This window comes from Hypanus sabinus, chromosome 7, assembly GCF_030144855.1.
Source record: "Hypanus sabinus isolate sHypSab1 chromosome 7, sHypSab1.hap1, whole genome shotgun sequence".
Lineage (NCBI taxonomy): Eukaryota > Metazoa > Chordata > Chondrichthyes > Myliobatiformes > Dasyatidae > Hypanus > Hypanus sabinus.
The window spans coordinates 58,859,922-58,879,859 of NC_082712.1; the positions used below are offsets into that span (position 1 = coordinate 58,859,922).

The window sequence follows — 19,938 nt, forward strand, 5'->3', positions numbered from 1 at the left end:
AGTTTCTACTAACAAAAGTTGTATCCTTGGTGAACTAGTATATGGTGTGTCAGCTGTGGCCACAGTCCAGAGTGGAGAGAGAGTAGAACAGCGGGCTAAGCTTGTGTTCTTGAGGTGTGCCTTTGTCAATCGTCAGCAAGGAGGAGATGTTATTTCTGAACTTTTGGAGGGGGAGGAGAATAGCAGCGAGTGGTTGGCAAACAGCTGAAGCATGTCTGTTAAGGTAGGGTGAAGGAAGAGCTGGGCAGTGCATTGATTGACTTGGAGCATTTTGGGACACGATATCTCACTGTGTGTACCCATTAGTCTATATTGGAGCCTTGCCACTTCACCTTGATTTCAGTCTTTATTAGCTCTGTTAATGTGGCACAAAGGAATCAGGAGCCTGTCAACAAATAAGCTGTCATCTTTGAGCGTGAATGAACTGAGGCTTGATGGTGGAAGGAAATTGGTCAAATCCGATGGAGAATGGGTAGAGGTTTTAGAGTTGGAAATGGTTAGGGGTAAGTGGGAGAGGAGGACAGAGAGACTAAAGATGGGGAAGAATTCTTAAAATCAAACATCAAAAACAGCTACTACTTGCAGGAATATTGCCCAAATTTAAACTTCTCCCTTTTGGCAGCAGTAATTGTCTGACATGGCTGGATCAAAGAAGCTTACTTTAAAACAAATAACTATATGCGTCTAACATTCATTCCTGACCTGATATTAATTCAAGTGCAAATATCATAATGTGAATCTTTTAAGGGTGAGGTGCCATATATGTAGCTAACGGAGCAGTGGTGGAAAATTTGCCTTTTAATGCAGTGGTTGTCAATTTCCTTTATATCTTTCACTGTAAGATGTTTAGCATTCATTTAGAGAAACAGCATGGAATAGGCTATTCTGGCCCTTCCAGCTGTGCCACCAGCAACTCCAGATTTAACCCTAGCCTAATCACAGGATAATTTACAATGTCTTTGGAATTGTGGAGCACGCAGATTAAACTTGCACTATCATAGGGAAGATGTACAATCTGCATGCCGCCGGCTTTGGAATTGAACCCTGAACTCTGCCCCCAAGCTGAAATAGCGTTGTGCTAATTGACATATCAGATGAGTAAATAGATATACGTGTATCGTTTCACCTGGGAGTGGTGGAATGATACTCAGTTATCGGGGAGCATGTAATGTAGTGCGCACTTGTTCTGAGAGGAAGAAATGAATATCTAGTTTGAAACATAGAAAACCTACAGCACGATACAGGCCCTTCGGCCCACAATGCTGTGCCAAACATGTACTTACTTTAGAAATTACCTAGGGTTACCCATAGCCCTCTATTTTTCCAAGTTCAGTGACGAAGCATTACTCACCTTGAGGCACTGCCTTTTGAAGTTGTCTTCAATGGTGGGGAGGATTGTGCCAGTGTGAGTCCAACACTCTGCGGCCTCTTTTGATCCTGCACACTGGAGCCCCCACACCGCCCGCAGTGATACAGCTAGTGAGTATGCTCTTCACCATACATCTGTAGAAGTTTGTTTGAGTCTTTGGTGATGTACCAGTCTCAAACTCCTAATGACGCATAGTTACTTGTGTACCTTCTTTGTGATGCATCCATTTGTGCATGATTTTGACTTGTACATTTTTCACAATTTTAAAGTATTGGGATAATTTGTCTACTGAGTTTCAGCTACAAACCTGGTTATAATATTGTGAAATTTTGCATAGAGAGCAGAAATGTAATAGTTTAATGGATTCTGTCCTCCCAGTTTAGCGTCTGTTCTCCTGTTTTAGAAATCTGCCCCCCACCTCCGGATTTTTGATTGCCTTTCTGTGTTCTCCTTATTGTATTGGTAGTTACCTATGTTAACCTGGTGAAGTTTAACTGTGAGAGGTCAGAAGCTAAATAGTTGGAATTCCAAAGAGATGAGAGTTTTGCCTTTAATTGGACTGTCACATTCAGTTTGTTCCAAGCCTTTAATTCAATGCTCTCCTTGTATTCTCATTTACTGTTTAAGCCAAAGCCAAAATTGCCTGACAATCACCTTCTTTTCAAATTTCTATCTGCTGAAATCTGTTGTGGGCAGTTGCCTGCCAGGTTTCCAGTACCGAAGCACTTCAAAAGGGAAATATTTTATCGCAAGGCACTCAAGTGCACTGTATAAAGAGAGTCTGTTACTTGACATGGATACTGTCAAAACAGTTGCATTATTCATTAACAAACTCGGGGCCTTGTGTAATCTCACCTCGTTTTAGTAAAAATCATACTGCCTGTGACGTGAGCCACTAAATTTCCTTGAAGTAATCAGTTGAAAATGCAGCAATGAGATTTGTAGCTGTTTTTTTTTGGGAATACTTGAATATATTTTTCAGGCTGACAAGTTGCTCAAACTGCGTAACTTTATTTTCTTTAAAAACTGCGTCTGACAATGAAGTCAATGACCCCAAACAACTTTGGCTTGCTGCCTTGCATTCTGTGACAAAAATGTGAGTCTTCAGAAAGCCAAAGCAATTCAGCCTAGTGGTGATTCATTTGAAAAGCTTTGCTTGAGATCTGAAATGAATTTCTTCTGATGATTCTTTTGTATTTTGTTTTTTTTTGCTGCTTTTTTCCCTCAGGGGTACATGCAGTTTATCTGAAGCAGAATGGTGGGGTGAGGATATTTCCTAGTCTCTGCTGCTTATTGCAGAAATAGAACCAAACCCAGTAAAAAAAAAGAACAATCACAGGCTTGACTCTTTTAAAGTTGTTATTGTTTACCTTAAAGGCCCTGGGTAGATTCTGTTGGAATTCTTTCAACATGTTTCAAAGGACCATTTGTTGCATTTTTTTAAAAAAGGTTACCAAGGTTATTAGATAACACAGCTGACTTTCATCAGGGTTCTTCAGATATTAGAGATTGGTGCTGTTTTTGCACAATAAAATTTTCTGTCCTCCTAGAGTCCTAATTTGAAGTAGTCTCACTGATGGTTACGTGGCTCTTTGTTCCTGGCATGGTGCTTGAAGGGTAGTAACAAATTTGCAATTGTAACATCAAGATGTTTCACCCAAGAATTATCTTCTTGTGTTGCACCTAGTTTTCACTGGTATTAGGTCTAGCGCTCAGTGAAAGATGCAAGTTTTAAGAAGAGAGTGTTAATGAGGTACAGTGCTTTAGAAAGTGAATTTTGCTGAGAATTTTGCACTTTTGCTTCAGGTGCTACAAGCAGGATTTCCCAGCAACCAGCCATTTTAATTCCAGTTCCCATTCTGACGAGTCACAGTCCATGGCACTTTCTGCTGTTGTGATGAGACCATTCTCAGGACCCCATATGCTGTCTGAGTAGCCTCCAACCTGATGGCATGAAGTTTGACTCCCCTCTTACTCCTGTTTACCTGCCCATCACCTCCCTCTGGTGCTGGTCCCCCCCTTCCCTTTTCTCCCTTGGTGAACTGTCCTCTCCTATCAGTTTCCTCCTTCAGTCCTTTAACTTTCCACTTGCTTCTCAGGGAAGGGGAGCAGCGCCTTGCAGCTCTTCTGGTAGTTTTTGTATCTCCATCCCACGTGTCATTACTTGTGTAATAGACAATCATTTGATGATGTAACATTTTCTGTTTGTAAAGAAGGCAGCATTTTACTTGAGGTTAGCAATTGAGGTAGGACATGACATCATACTGGCAAACATCTTTTATCTGTTTCAGCACTGCACATTGCCTGGTGATTTTAATGTGTCAAATCTCATGATTAGTTCACAGGAATCTTTTGTGACCTTTGAAAATAGTGGATACTTTGTCAATAAAAATAATTTCCATAAATAGGTTTATTGATTCATTGTTAACAGAGGAAATGCATTACTGTTAGATGTGTTGCTTTTCGAATGAAGCTCTGAACTGGGTTGCTGACTGCTCCCACAAGATCTTGTACAGAGAGTAGTGTTCTCTGGTGTTCCAGCCATCGTTTGTCTTTAAGTCAGTATGTCTAGAACATTCCATTCTCACGTTTCTGTGTGGGAGCTTTGTGTTCTTATTGTGTCCTTTTTAATGTATTACAATGACAGAAGCAGGTGTCAGGGTGGAGATACACAGGCAGTGGCTTCAATCCCACAACCTGTACCACAGAGGGTAGCAAGGCATATGAAAATACGATCTGCAAACTCCTAAATCACAAACCATTGTGACATGGAAATATATTTGCTGGCCCTTCACCAGTTGCGACACCCTGCCTAACCATGCGACAGGAGGACCCTCAACAGAAGAAGTGCAGCAACTCATCACCACTTTAAGGGTACTTGGCTTGGCAATAAACATTGACCTCATTCATGATTCTGGAAAAATCAATAAATAACCTAGGAAACAAACAAGGCAATTGACGATGCAGGTCCCCAACTAGCCACTTCGGAGGCTGAATGGTCCACCTATTCAAACACAGGTGGCCCCCGTTTTTCAAACGTTCGCTTTACGACAGCTCGCTGTTAGGAAAGACCTACATTAGTACCTGTTTTCGCTAACCAAAGAGGATTTTCACTTTTACGAAAAAAAGACATCCGCTTTATACGTGTCTTTACCCCGAGAAAGACTACCATGACCGTGAAGCCTTGTGCGGGCAGTTGTGTGCACATGCATGTACGTGCATATGGATGTACGTGCGTAGGCTTATACGTACATATGTATGTACATGCGTAGGCGTGTACGTGCTGATTTTTTTCCTCCAAATCGATTTTAGCTCACTGTCTTCCCGAATTTTGATAAGTGAAACTACACCATACATACAACTTTTCTACTTTATATAGGCTGTGTATTTATCATATAATTCCTGCTTTTACTAAATGTTAGTGTTATTTTAGGTTTTACGTGTTATTTGGTATGATTTGGTAGGTTTTTTTTGGGTCTGGGAACGCTGAAAATATTTTCCCATATAAATTAATGGTAATTGCTTCTTCGCTTTATGACATTTCGGCTTACAATCAGTTTCATAGGAACGCTTTACCTTCAGATAGCGGGGGAAACCTGTATAGATTATAAAGCATAATTTAAAGAGCATACGCATGCCGGTCAGGACATTCAGCATAATGTGTTTTGTCCATCACCACAAGCCACCCTTGTATTTCTGCATAAATTACCTATTACCTGCACATGATGAACCAAAAGATGGACCAAAAATATGTAAAAGCACAAAATGCTGGAAGCATTCAGTTGGTCAGAAGCGACAATGGAAGGAGTAACAGTTAATATTTTAAGTCAAAAATTCTCACTGCACTGATACTGCCTGACCAAGTGTTTCCAGCATTTTGTTCTATTTAAATTTCTGGCAACTGCATTTTTAAAAAAAAAATTCACTCCAAAACCACTTCGTAATGAGTCTTGCCAGTTGTATGAAAGATGCAGCAGAACTGCGACAGATTATTCTACAAAATATTTGTTCTTTTTCCACTTTCTGACGGAGTTCTGCTATTGATCACTATCAAGTACAACCTTTCAGAACGGATCACTTGCCACTGTTAGTAATTGTTCACTTTCCAACTCCCTTTTAAATATTACTTAGGATGTTAAAATCTGATTTTTGTGTGTGTGTGTGCGCGTACTTTTACTTATAGATTGGTACTTTCTGCATGGTTTTCATGTTATTTTGATGACTACTGCAGCAGCTTTTAATCCTGGCGAGATTTGAGTTGTTGGGTACTGTGCTAAAACAGCAACCAAGGAAAATTGAAGCAACTTGAATAATTTAGCATGTGATGCAGCTTTTCCAACAGCCATAAGCTCCCTGGTTTGGTAAAAATCTATTTGAGCTGTGCACGTGTTTATTTTTAATTCTGGTTGCTCTTGGTTTTGGAAATGTCAGCCTGATGAGGCACAGCATTTTAATAGGTAACTTGTGCAGAAATACAAGGGTGGCTTGTGGTGATGGACGAAACACAATATGCTGAATACGCTGACTGGCATGCGTATGCTCTTTAAGTTACGCTTTATAATCTATATTTGAATAGGGGGACCATTCAGCCTCCTAAGTGGCTAGTTGGGGACCTGCATCATAACTTGCCTCATTTGTTTCTTAGGTTATTTATTGATTTTTCAGAATCATGAATGAGGTTGATGTTTATTGCATTGCCAAGTATCAATAAAGTGGTGATGAGTTACTGTTGGGAGTATTCCTGCAGCACGGTTAGGCAAGGTGTCGCAAGTGAAGGGCCAGTAAATATATTTCCATGTCACAATGGTTTGTGATTTAGGAGTTTGCAGATCGTGTTTTCATATGCCCTGATACCCTTGCCCTTGGTGGCAGTGGTTGTGGGATTGGAGGCGTTGCCCGTGTAGGCAGGTCTAATAATTGCAGTGCATTTTGCTGGTCATACACGCTGCAGCTTCCGTGGTGGGGGTGGTGTAAAAACGAAGCCAGCTATTTTGTCCCAGATGATGTTGAGTTTCTTGGCTGTGCTCGTCCAAGCATGTGAAATGGATTATGGTCCTGCTTGTGGTAACAGAGAGGTGTTAAAATGCCATGTGCTGATTCTCTCACCACAGGATAGCTAGCCACTTACCTGCTCTTAAAACTGTACTAATTGTGTAGTTGTTTCAGGTGAATTTCTGGTCAGTGATGGCCCTCAATGTTGCTTGTGGGGGTCTTGACAATGATATTGCAGTTGCCTATTGGTTAGGTTTCCTCATGTCAGAAATGGTCATCAGCTGACACTTTTGTGATGCAAATATTACCTGCCAATTAATCAGCCCAGACCTCAGTGTTGTTTTCATACTTGCAGACATGAACTAGTTTCTTTGCCGTGGAATTGCAAACATTTTTAATTGCCTACCTTCTGACTTTTAATGGAAGGGAAGGTCTTTAAAGGAACTAAAGGTGGTTTAGCTCTGGGACACTAATCTGAGGAATTCCAGCAATAATGTCCTGTGGCTGGGATGACTTGACTTCCAACTACAACTGCCTTCCTGTGTATGAGGTATGATTTCAACTTCTGAAGAGTTTTTGTTTGATAAACATTAACTTCATTTTCAGCCATTGTTCCTCAGTATCACTTTCAGCCCAATGCTGAATAGATCTCAAGGGCTGTTGCTCTTGCCTTGTATTCAAAACTAATTTGTTTGGTCCATGTTGATGTCACCACCATAACTACAGAGGAACAGTTTGGGTGGAATGCAGCTAGTTCTGGAGAGCAGGTCTTCATTACTTGGACTTTCTCTGGTGTTATCCATTTCTGGATATCTCCTGGAATGGAACAGTTAGAGATTGGAACATCATGAGAATCAGAAGCAGGCTGATCACCGGCATGTGTTGTGAAATTTGTTAACTTAGCAGTAGTGGTTCAAAGACACACATAATATAGAAGGAAAAATAGTAAGTAAAAAAATTACAGTATACATATATTGAATAGATTTAAAAATATGCAAAAACAAATAATGTATGTTAAAGAAGTGAGGTAGTGTCCAAGAGTTCAATGTCCATTTTGGAATCAGATGATAGAGGAGAAGCAGCTATTTCTGAATCACTTCAGGCTTTTGTACCTCCTACCCTGATGGTAATAATGAGAAAATGGAGAAAGGGGAATGCCCTGGATGCTGGAGGGCCTTAATAATGGACACTGCCTTTCTGAGACACCACTCCCTGAAGATGTCCTGGGTACTTTGTAGGCTAGTACCCAAGATGGAGCTGACTAGATTTACAACCCTCTGCAGCTTCTTTCAGTCCTATGCAGTAGCCCCCCCCCCCCCATCCCATACCAGACAGTGATGTAGCCTGTCAGAATGCTCTCGTATGGTACATGTATAGATGTTTTTGAGTGTATTTGTTGACATGCCACATCTCTTTAAACTCCTAATGAAGTACAGTCGCTGTCTTGCCTTCTTTATAACTGCATCGATATGTTGGGACCAGGTTAGATCCTCAGAGATCTTGACACCCAAGAACTTGAAAGGGGAACTGCTTCATCTATTTGACAGGTCTGGGTGGACATGGTTACATATGTGTCAGACTTTAGCTCTTGGCAGCTGGGTTTTGCCATCATTCTGGATGGGGTATCCTTTGTTTTATGATCTTGACTCCCTTTGGTATACTGAAAATAGTAGGTCAAGCTACACCTGTGGAGAAAGCAGCGACTGATCTTTAAAGTCAGTGATATCAAACCTCTGATTCTATAGATATTGTAAAGCACCCACTGGCTGAAAGTGAGAGTTCCAGCTTTCCATCACCTTCTTTGCATGAAATGCTTCACTGAACATCCTGTGCTGAGCGGCCTCCTGTTGTGTCCCGGTATGTCTTTAATTCTTTAATGAAGCCCCTGAGCTTCCTTGCCTGTAGACTTCAGCTTTGTAGTATTCCTTTGCTCTGAATTTACCCATCTGTTTTTACAGATCCTTTAAACATCTACGCTGAGGACATTGTCTAATCTTAGCGGTAACTTGAATTGATGTTTATATCTGTAGCCCTGTCTGTTTGGTGCTCAGTTTACCCGGGTATACTATGCATGCAAACACTGTGATTTGATCTTTTCATTTAAAGACTTTTTGTGGGAATTGATTCACACACTGGTGTGAAGGGAAAGTATTTTCTTGATTCTACGGATGTGATTTGCCCAAGTGGGCAGCAAATAGTTAACATAACTGGATCATTCCTTTAGTTCCCTCGTTTAATCCATCGTTGCAATAATGTTGAGGTTTAGCCTTTTATAAGTAGTAGATGAAAAAGCGAGTTTAGTTTTAAGTTGAACAACTAGTAGAATACACACCTACACTTTATTTTTTAAGCTTGGATGTGATTAGCTGTTTTATTTGCAGTGATCATGCACCATAGTCCCTATTTGGTGTGTATGGTGTTATAATGCACTGAATTTTAGCGTGGCAGCCAAGGTTCTGTAACTGACATGCATCCTGAATGGGCTGTTGTGCCTCTCCAGTACAATAGAACTGGCTGGATTTGTGGTGCATGTAGGGCAGCAGTGTATTAAGGTTATGTAATCCAGCTTGATAAATTCTGGAAATGGATGTATCCCAGCCGTGAGGCTGACCAGCTCTGGGTGATCGCTATAGTGCAGCATTGCACTTTGGTATGAAGTCCCTACAAGCGCTGCAAAGAAAATGGGCCCATCTGATGCATTCGTTCAGGCTTTACAGGAGATTTGTGAGTTGCTTGCCTCTTCTTTCTGCTTTCAAACTTTTTGTTTGTCTTAATTGGGCTTGTGTACTTTTTCCCTCTCTGTTATAAGGTGATCTGAAGTTTGTTTCTGGTCATTAAAACAGCCTGGTTCTCTACTTCAGTTTAAACAGGTATAATGCTGCCAGTTTTAAAGAGTTTTAATTGTGCTGGCAACAAATTACTTCAAACGTGAAATAGAATCAAACGAATGGTGACAAATATATCAATTAGCAGTAATTGTGTATGCAGCCTCTCTTAAATCATCTTGATTTGTACCTCATGAATTGTAGAATGATACATTGCATCTCTGCGGATTATTTAGAAAGATCATTTTGGTACCATTTGATCTCCTCTGCACTGCTAATGTGTTTTATCAATAGTCCTCCAAGTGTTTGTTTTGGTGAAGTATTTAGTTTGGTTCCCATATTGGAACGTGCACTTTGGGCAGAGCATTCCAGTAATGAAGTTGCTTCTACCTGTTGTCTATGGTGAGGTAAGTAAGTCTTTCCATTAAACCTGAACCTCACATTCTTTTGCATGTTTTGACCGTGGGCAGGCGAATGCGAAGTGGCTCTTTGTGCCTGTGGTATTAATAGGAGTGGTCAATGTTGATTTGGAACCTTTCATTCAATGGCACTCTGCCTCTCAGAGGATTTTGCAGAAAAGAGCCCCTTGACTACCAGTGGCTGGTATAGGAGATCCACGAGCCCTGTGAGAGAAGGAGACAGTGGGTCTGATGGATAGTTCCCATATTGACTATCAGTCATTTAGACAATTGTCCCTGCCTGGACACCGTAGCTTTCAAACGTGCTCAAAGGTTTTGCAAAGTTAGTGGCAAGTAGGACCTCCTTTTTCTCCCCTCCCCACACCCTTCCACCATCCATCAATTTCAAGTCTTTCAGTGACCCACAGCTGGCTATCATGCAGTTTACGGTGTAGTTGAGACAGATGACTATCCTCCAGGAAGATAAGTTTGCCAAGCAGATGCGGGATGGAATGCACTGGTCTTTGTCAGTGTCCCCCTTGCGCTGCGTAGGAAAGGACTCCTCTACAAACTGTTGCCAGGGATGCCCAGTCAGAACAAACATCAGCTGCTACCGGGAGTTTCATAACTTGGGTAGACTCCGGTGCATCACTTGCTAAAACTTCCCAGTCTTGGGATACCAGAAACTGCATAATACAGACAGGTACACACTGAAACACTGAAGACTCTGTGGGAGCAGCCACTATATAACTCATTCTGGTCACTTCAAGCTGAAGAACTAGACTCTACATCTCTTTTTTTTTAATATATAAAGAAGACCTCAGACTTGATGCTCGTGAAATATATACAGAAGTAAATTTAAGGTCATGCTGACATAATCAGCTAGAGTAATGTCTTTCACTATGAACTAACTTGCACTATCTTTCCATGCCTCGAGTGCATTTTGGTAAATCTGATCACTTGGCTATCTTCCTCCTACCTGCATACAGGTAGAGGCTGAAGAGCAAAGCTCCAGAGATGAGGAGATGGTTGAGAGAGTTAGAGGAGCGGCTATGGGATTGTTTTGAGTTGGTGAATTGATCTGTGTTCAAGGACTGATTAGAGGATCTGAGCCAATATTCCACGGTTGTCACGGACGTTACAAAACAGTCGTAGACAAATGTGTCCCCACAATATCATTCAGAGTCTTCCACAGCCAGAAAATCTGGATAAACCATGAGGTGTGCAATCTGCAGAGGATCAGAAAGTGGCGAAAAGGTAAAATACAAGGAGTCCAGGTGTGAGTTCTGGAAAGCCGCCTGACAAGCAAAGTGGGAATTCCCAACCAAACCTGAATCACTGAAGCATGCTTAACTACACTGGCACAACCTAACTGCTATCACCTCCTACCAAGCAATGTAGTTAACAACAGGGCTTCACTCCCAGCTGAGCTCAATGCCTTTTATGCTGGCTTTGACTTTCAAAGTATGGAGGCAATTTCTCGAATTCCCACATCCCCCAAGGACCCTGTGATTTCTGTCCCTGAGGCTGATGTGAGAGCATCCTTCATGAGAGTGAACCTGTGGAAAGCATCCAGCCTGGGTGGGGTACCTTGCAGGACACTAAACGCCTGTGTTGATCAACTGGCTGGAGTGTTCATTCATATCTTTAACTTCTCACTTCAGCAGTCTGAGGTACCCATCTGCTGCAAGCAGACACTTCAATTATACCAGAACGTCATAACCTGCTTCAATGACTATTGCCAGTAGCACTTACATCTACAGTGATGAAGTGTTTTCAGAGATTGGTGTTGAAACATGCCAACTCCTGTCTGAAAAGTGATGTGGATCAACTCCAATTTGCCCACTGGAGTAACAGGTCCACAGCAGATGCCATCTCCTTGGCTCTTCACTCAATCTTGAGATATCTGGACAGTGAAGATGCATGCATCAGGATGCTCTTCATTGGCTACAGCCCAATACTATCATCTGCTCAAAAACTAATCAATAAGCTTCAAGACCTTGGCGTTAATACCTCCTTGTGCAGCTGAATCCTTGATTTCTTCACTTACAGACCCCAGTCAGTTTGGATTGCAGCTGCAATCACCAGCAGCACAGATGCACCGTAAGGCTGTATGCTTAGCCCCCTGCTCTATTCCCTCTACACTTATGACTGTGAGGCTAAGCACAGCTCCAGCACCATATTTAAATGTGCTGTAGTTGGCTGAATCAAAGGTGGCGATGAATCAGTAAATAGAAACGAAATTGAAAACCTGTTGAGTGGTACCACAGCAGCCTCTCACTCAATGTCAGCAAGACCAAGGAGCTGTTTAATGACTGCAGGAGAAAACCAGACATCTGTGAGCCATTTCTCATTGGGGGATCAGAGATGCAGAGGGTTAAAACTTGAAATTCCTCGGTGTTAACATTGCAGAGGACTGGTCCTGGGTCTAGCACACAAGTACCATTATGAAGAGAGCACGGCAGTGCCTCTACTTTCTTAGAAGCTTGTGAAGATTCTGCACGACAACTAAAACTTTTGACAAGTTTAAGTAAAGAATGTTTTTTAATTCTTGGCTGTCCAAAAGATACTTCAATTCAGCACACTCAAGTAACTGTGCTGTGGTATAAGCTGAACCTTGCTGCAGGTACCACAGATTCCAGGGAAAGAGACCTAATTCAGGGCCTGGCTGCTATTGAGAAGGGACTGGAGCCTGCTTTTTTTAAAAAGAAAAAAACACTTCATGCTATTTGCTCTATGAATGTACATAAAGGAAGATTAAGGTCATGGTGATTAAAACTTGAACTAATATCAGGAGCATGAATTCCTGTGTTGTACCTTTGCAAATTCTATCAATAAGGGAATATTTTTGAAATTAAAACCAGATTATTTGGATTTTGCCTCATTGCTGTTGGAGCTTGTGTGCCAGTTGCCTGCTGTGTTGCTGTGTAGTTTATGAAGTCCTTGAAGGAATAGAGATTGAGCCTGAAAGGAATAGGCTTAACACCATGGCAAGATATTTTTACAAGTTGAAATTCTTGAAAATAAAGAAAAGCCATGAACTCTGAGGAACTCAAAGGAAAAGAACCAGCATTTATAGAAAAATCAAGTGGGGAGTTCAGGAGAACAAACTTAATTCCAATCTATCGAATTCAAATTACATTGGGAATACGCAAATGCATGCCAAAAAGGCAATGTTCTAATATTCATGGGGATTTCAATATGCAGGTAGATTGGGAAAATCAGATTGGTACCAGATTCCAAAAGGGGGAATTTGGGGAATGCCTATGAGCTGAGCTCACGAGGGAATCAGCTATTCTGGATTGGGTGTTGTGCAATGAACCAGAATTGATTTTTAAAAGATTAAGGTAAAAGACCCTCTAGGGTGAGTGATCATAACATGATCAAATTTCCCCTGAAATTTGAGAAGGAGAAGCTACAGTGAGATATATCAGTATTCCAGTGGAGTAAAGGGAATTACAGGGGCATGAAAGGAATTTGCCAGAATTGATTGGAAAAGAGCTCTGGCAGGAATATTGGTAGAGCAGCAATGGCTGGAATTTCTGGAAGCAATTTTGAAAGCACAGGACATACACATCCCAAAGAGGAAGAAGTATTCTAAAGGCAAAATGACGCAACAGTGGCTAACAAGAGAAGTCGAAGTCAACATAAAAGTCAAAGAGAGGGTATAAAACAGAGCAAAAATTAGTGGGAAGTTAGAGGTTAACTTAAAAAAAAATCATTAAAAAGGTACAGATGGAATATGAAAGTAAGCTAGCCGATAATATTAAAGAGGATATCAAACATTTCTTCAGATACATAAAGTGTAAAAGAGAGGCGAGAGTGGATATTGGACTGTTGGAAAATGATGCTGCACAGGTAGTAATGGGGGACAACACAATGGCGGATGAACTGGATAAGTATTTTGCATCGGTCTTCACTGTGGAAGACACTAGTAATCTGGTTGAAATTCCCGGTATCAGAGATCATGAAATGCGTGAAGTTACAACAACTAGAGAGAAGGTTCTTGGGAAACTGAAAGGTCTGAAAGTAGGTAAGTCACCTGGAGCAGATGGTGTGTATCCCAGGGTTCTGAAAGAAGTGGCTGAAGAGATTGTGGAGGCATTAGTAATGATCTTTCAAGAATCACTAGATTCTGGAATGATTCCGAAGGACTGGAAAATTGTAACTGTCATTCCACTCTTCAAGAAGACTATAAGCCTGTTTGTCTGGCCTCAGTGGTTGGGAAGATGTTGAGAGTCAATTATTAAATATCTGGTTTTGGGATACTTGGAGGCACATGATAAAATAGGCTGCAGTCAACATGGTTTCCTCAAGGGAAAATCTTGCCTGACAAATCAGTTGGAATTTTTTGAAGAAACAATGAACAGGATAGACAAAGGAGAATTAGTTTTTCAGAAGGCCTTTGACAAGGTGCCACACTTGAGGCTACTTAACAAACTATGAGTTCATGGTATTACAGGAAAGATTCTAGCATGGATAAAGCAGTGACTGATAGGCAGGAAGCAAAGAGTGGGAATAAAGGGAGCCTTTTCTGGTTGGCTGCCAGTGACTAGTGGTGTTCCACAGGGGTCTATGTTGGGACTTATTATTGTTATGTTTATGTCAATGATTTTGATGATGGAATTGATGGCTTTGTTGCAGAGTTTTCAGACGATATGAAGATGTGTAGAGGGAGGTAGTTTTGAGGAAGTAGAAGCTACAGAAAGATCTGGTGGAATGGGCATAGAAATGTCAGATGGAATAGTGTCGGGAAGTGTACAGTCATGCACATGGTAGAAGAAATGAAAGGGTTGACGGTTTTCTAGATGGAGTGAAAATACAAAATTCTGAGCTGCAAAGGGACTTGGAAATCCTTGTGCAGGATTCCCTAAAGGTTAATTTGCAGGTTGAATTTGTGGTGAAGAAGGCAAATGAGATGTTAGCATTCATCTCAAGAAGACTAGAATATAAAAGCAAGGATGTAATGTTGAGATTTTATAAAGCACTGGTGATACCTCACTTGGAGTATTGTAAGCGGTTTTGGACCCTTATTTTAAAAAACATGTGCTGAAACTGGGGAATGCTCAGAGGAGATTCACAAAAATTCTGCTCCTATATCTTATGGTCTTAATGTTCTTATAACCAATAGTGGTATGAATGCAGGCAACGTGCTTAAAGAAACACGCACAAAATGCTGGTGGAACGCAGCAGGCCAGATAGCATCTATAAGGAGAAGCACTGTCGACCACCAGCATTTTCTGTGTGTTGCTTGAATTTCCAGCATCTGCAGATTTCCTCGTGTTTGCTTTCAAACGTGCTTAAAGAGTTGCATTTTAGAGGAAGATGGGCAAGCGCATGAGGGAGGAATGGGTAAGGTGTACGGTGAGTACAAGTTCACATAAAGCATAAATACCAATTCTGGGAGTCTGCTGTACTCAGATATTACTCCCTAAATTTCCTGGAGTTACTGATGGGAGTGTGTGTTCTAACAACTACATTAATTTGCTGTCTTGGGAGTTAAATCAATTCAATTCACATTCCACCTTATCGCATTCTCCAAAAGACTACAATATTCCCATGGGTTTCAAACTGGTTGAAATAGTTGAATTATTGTTGCAGCGTGATAAATTTTGATAGATTTATTTATTTGTAAAGAAGAGCAGAATCTATATTTCTTTAAAACCTTTCATGGCCTCTCAGTTTTAAAAGCTAATCATCGACGCTCTTCTGTGACGTGAGAAATACTTGCAGGAAGCTCCCACAAACAACAATGTGATCTGGAAATCTGGTAGGGGCTTGTTGATTGAGTGTTAAATATTGGTCTGAAAAATTTGTGGACCACCCTTCAGGCAGTTGAAATGGGATTTCTTGCATCTTGATTTCCAGCTCCCTTTGGAATCTCAACCCTACATCTTGGCTACTATTTGGAGGCCTATATATGATTCCTGTATGTTTTGTTTTAAACCTTTGCAGTTTCTTTACTCCACCCACAAAGATTCACCACTCTCTGACCCAATATCACCTCTTTCTCTTCACCATCTACACCTCGGACTTCAACTACTGCACAGAGTCTTGCCATCTTCAGAAGTTTTCTGATGACTCTGCCATAGTAGGATGCATCAGCAAGGGAGATGAGGCTGAGTACAGGGCTACGGTGGGAAACTTTGTCACATGGTGCGAGCAGAATCATCTGCAGCTTAATGTGAAAAAGGCTAATGAGCTGGTGGTGGTCCTGAGGAGGGCTAAGGCACCGGTGACCCCTGTTTCCATCCAAGGGGTCAGTGTGGACATGGTGGAGGATTACAAATACCTGGGGATATGAATGGACAATAAACTGGACTGGTCAAAGAACACTGAGGCTGTCTACAAGAAGGGTCAGAGCCGTCTCTATTTCCTGAGGAGACTGAGGTCCTTTAACATCTGCCGGACGATGCTGAGGATGTTCTACGAGGCTGTGGTGGCCAGTGCTATAATGTTTGCTGTTGTGTGCTGGGGCAGTAGGCTGAGGGTAGCAGACACCAACAGAATCAACATACTCATTCATAAGGCCAGTGATGATGTGGGGGTGGAACTGGACTCTCTGACGGTGGTGTCTGAAAAGAGGATGCTGTCCAAGTTGCATGCCATCTTGGACAATGTCTCCCATCCAATCTATAATGTACTGGTTAGGCACAGGAGTATATTCAGCCAGAGACTCATTCCACCGAGATGTAACACTGAGTGTCATAGGCAGTCATTCCTGCCTGTGGCCATCAAACTTTACAACTCCTCCCTCAGAGTGTCAGACACCCTGAGCCAATAGGCTGGTCCTGGACTTATTTCGACTTGGCATGATTAACTTATTATTATTTAATTATTTATGGTGTTATATTGCTATATTTCTTCACTATTCTTGGTTGGTGCGACTGTAACAAAACCCAGTTTCTCTCAGGATCAATAAAGTATGTCTGTCTGTCTGTAAAAATGTAACTCCATCTCTTACCAACAGAATCACACCAGTGCCTATGCCATACTGCTTGTCCTTTCAATACAAAGTATATCCTTTGATGTAAAGCTCCCAACTATGGTCTTCTCTCAGCCACAACTCAGTGATACCCACAGCATCATACTGAACAATATCTAGTGCGCCACGAGTTCATCAACCTTATTCTGAATGCTGTGCACATTTAAATAGAGCATCTTCAGTCCTGCATTTTTTGTCCTTTTGAATTTTACCTCTGTGGTACAAATGGACTCTTTGTTCTGTCTGCATTTGTACCTAATCATTGGCTTGCCGTTCCTCACATGCATGTTACATCCATCATCTACTTGTAAACTTGCGGCCTCATCCTCAGCTCTATCATACTGGTTCCCATCTGCCTGCCACATTAGTTTAAACCACTCCCAATGACTCTAGTAAACCTACTCACAAGAATATTGGTTCCCCTCGGATTCAAGTGCAATCTATCCCTTTTGAACAGGTCACACCTGCCCTAGAAGAGGTTCCGATTATCCTGAAATCTGAATCTTTGTCCCCCTGCGCCAATCCTTCAGCCACACATTTATCTGCCTCCTCATTCTATTCCTATCCGCACTGTTGCATGGCATAGGCAGCAATCCTAAGATTGCTAGCCTTGAGGTCCTGCTTCTCAGCTTCCTTCCTAACTCCCTGTATTTTTTTTTCAGGGCCTCCTCCCTTTTCTACCTATGTCATTGGTATCAATATGTTCCGCGAGTCCTGGGTGCTCACCCTCCCTTTTCAGGATATCGTGGACACGTTCAGAAACATTGCAGACCCTGCCACCTGGGAGGCAAACTAACATCCGTGGTGTCTTTGTGCCGACAGAATCGCATATCTGTCCCTCTGCCTATAGAATCCTCTAGTACTCTTATTACTGTTCCCTACCCTTCAGAGCCACAGGGCCAGACTCAGTGCCAGAGGCATGGCCGCTGTTACTTACCCCAGGTAAGGTTGCTTCCCCCCCCCCCCCCCCCCCCTCAAAATGGATGATTTATTGTTGAGAGGGACAGCCACAGGGATGCTCCTCACTATCAGGCGTTCTCCCTTCCCTCCTGACAGTTACCCATTTATCTGCCTCTTGTAGCCTTGGGGTGACTACCTCCCTGTAGCTGCTGTCTACCACAGGAGAAGGACATAACAGAAGGGTTTGCTGATGTGGTGAAATAGGAAGGGCAGGTCGAGGCTTATCTAGAGCATAAGTAGGACAAATGTCTATTGTGTTGTAAGAACTGTCATGAGTATTACAAACAGTTGTTGTTTTCCCACAGGCCACAGTCATGGAAGAAGTGATATGGGAGCAGTTCACTGTGACTTTACAAAAAGTAAGTTTCTTTTGGGTAATTAAACACTATATAAATGGATGGTCATGCAAACTCCTGTGTGTGAATGTCTGTCTCATTCATCTATGACTTTTTTAAAAAAATTAACAATTTATATTCTTGGTGTGGCATTGTGTGTGTGTGTCCTCCGTTGATACCCGTGGGGCCCCTCCCCCTTACCCCATCCCTATCTATAATTTTAGTCTGGTTCTCTTTCTCTCTCCTTTCCCCCCTCACTATAATCTCCCCCCAGCCCTACCTTTCTTTCTCTTTTATTTCCCATAATTCTCCACCTTCCCCCTAGACCATTTCTCCCCAGCCTATCACTTCCCAGCTCTCTACTTCATCCCTCCCCCCACCTCTTATCCCCCCCTTGACCATCCCATGTTACTTCACTCCTGATGAAGGGTTTCAGCCTGAAAAGTCGTCACTACCTCCTCCCATAGATGCTGTCTGGCCTGCTGAGTTCTGCCAGCATTTTATGTTTTTTATTTATTTCCAGCATCTGCAGATTCACTCGTGTTGCCTTTTTAATTGGTTTAGTTCTGCAGTTGACAAATATTCTTTTGATAGTCAAAACATTTTCAAATGGTATGTCTGTCCACAGATATTTTGGATAAATCTTCATTTCACTGGATTGATAACATAGTACTTTGAAAGAAGTTTCTTCTAAAAAAAAAACAAAACCAGATGTGGATCAATTAACTTTAATATTGTTTTCTACTAATATGTAAGCCTGTGTTTGTCTTCATCAAATGGAATTGGATTTGTCCCATTCAATGTAGATGGTGTTATTAAACACCTATTCAATTTTCATATAAAGGAAGTTGAGTGATGTTGCTAAGTTTATCCAGACATGAAACTTTGGCCCAATCACGCTGGTCCATTTGAGATACTGCACTGCAGATGGGTTCCAATTCGAAATATCGGCTCTCCATTTCCCTCTGTAGATGCTGCCTGATCTGCTTAGTTCCTCCAGCACTTTGCATCATTTCTGTTCCAGCCACTGCAGTCTCTTGTGTCACTAGTAGTTATAGTGTTGGATATCCATAACAATTAGCATGTGGCTGCTCGGTGGATGAAGCAACTTAAAACAAATTTTTTTAAAATCTGTAAGATTTTTCTTTGAGAGCTGTTCTTGTATTAATTGTTAAAAATTCAATATGAATAAATATCTAACTAAATATGCAAACATTGTTCTTTCACTCTTTCACAGGACTCCAAGCGAGGATTAGGTATAGCAGTCTCAGGTGGAAAAGATAACCCCAACTTTGAGAACGGTGAAACTTCAATCATCATCTCTGATGTGTTGGAAGGGGGCCCAGCAGATGGGTTACTTCAGTGAGTAAAACTACCTGATCGTCAAGACTCTTTCTAGATGAAGTTTTTGCTCTGCAAAACTTTAACTCTCAATTTGACTTGCTCTGTTTGGTTTTAAACATCTTCTGACTCAGTGGGCAAGGTTTTCAGAAATTTGTGTGTTCAAGTTCCAATTCTGAAACAGAATCCCAAAGATCTCTCTTTTACTTGTGAGACATAATCAGATCAGGGAGGAGACACAAAAGCCTGAAACCATATACCACCAAGCTGAAGGCCAGCTGTTATTATCAGGCATCTTGTTCCACAAGGTGGGACTCTTGACTTTTCAAATTGCTGCTTCATGGCTTTGCACCTTATTGTCCGCTTGCACAGCACTTTGTGTGTAACTGTACTTCCTCAATGTACTGGTGATGATGCAATGTTCTGTATGGGTGGCATGCAAAACAAGGCTTCTGGCTCTACCTTGGTACCTGTGACAGTAAATGAGTTTATCTTTGAAATGTTATGCAATCTTAGGAATGAAAGAATCAATGGGATTGTTTGACGAGCAGCAGAGTCTCCCCAGTTTCCTTATAACTCATGTCCTCAAGACCCAGCACCATCCTTGTAAATAAGATTGAAAGAGTACAAAGAAAATTTACATCTTTCCTGTAGGTAGGTGACTAAAACTGCACATACTCCAAACTAGGTCTCACCAGCATCTTATACAACTTCAACATAACACCCCAACTCT

General features: G+C 41.6%; 1 protein-coding gene across 5 annotated transcripts in view; it reads left to right on the top strand.

Annotated features, from left to right (window-relative positions):
• The window catches only part of tjp2a (tight junction protein 2a (zona occludens 2)), a 143,005-nt gene that overhangs the window by 50,380 nt on the left and 72,687 nt on the right, over positions 1-19,938 (top strand). For all 5 annotated transcript variants that reach the window (XM_059974721.1, XM_059974719.1, XM_059974718.1 and 2 more), the window contains 2 exons: positions 17,835-17,888; positions 19,102-19,226. In XM_059974721.1, the coding sequence (XP_059830704.1) occupies positions 17,844-17,888; positions 19,102-19,226 (170 nt within the window). In that variant the 5' untranslated portion in view covers positions 17,835-17,843. Of the gene's footprint in view, positions 1-17,834; positions 17,889-19,101; positions 19,227-19,938 lie in introns of those variants that run through there.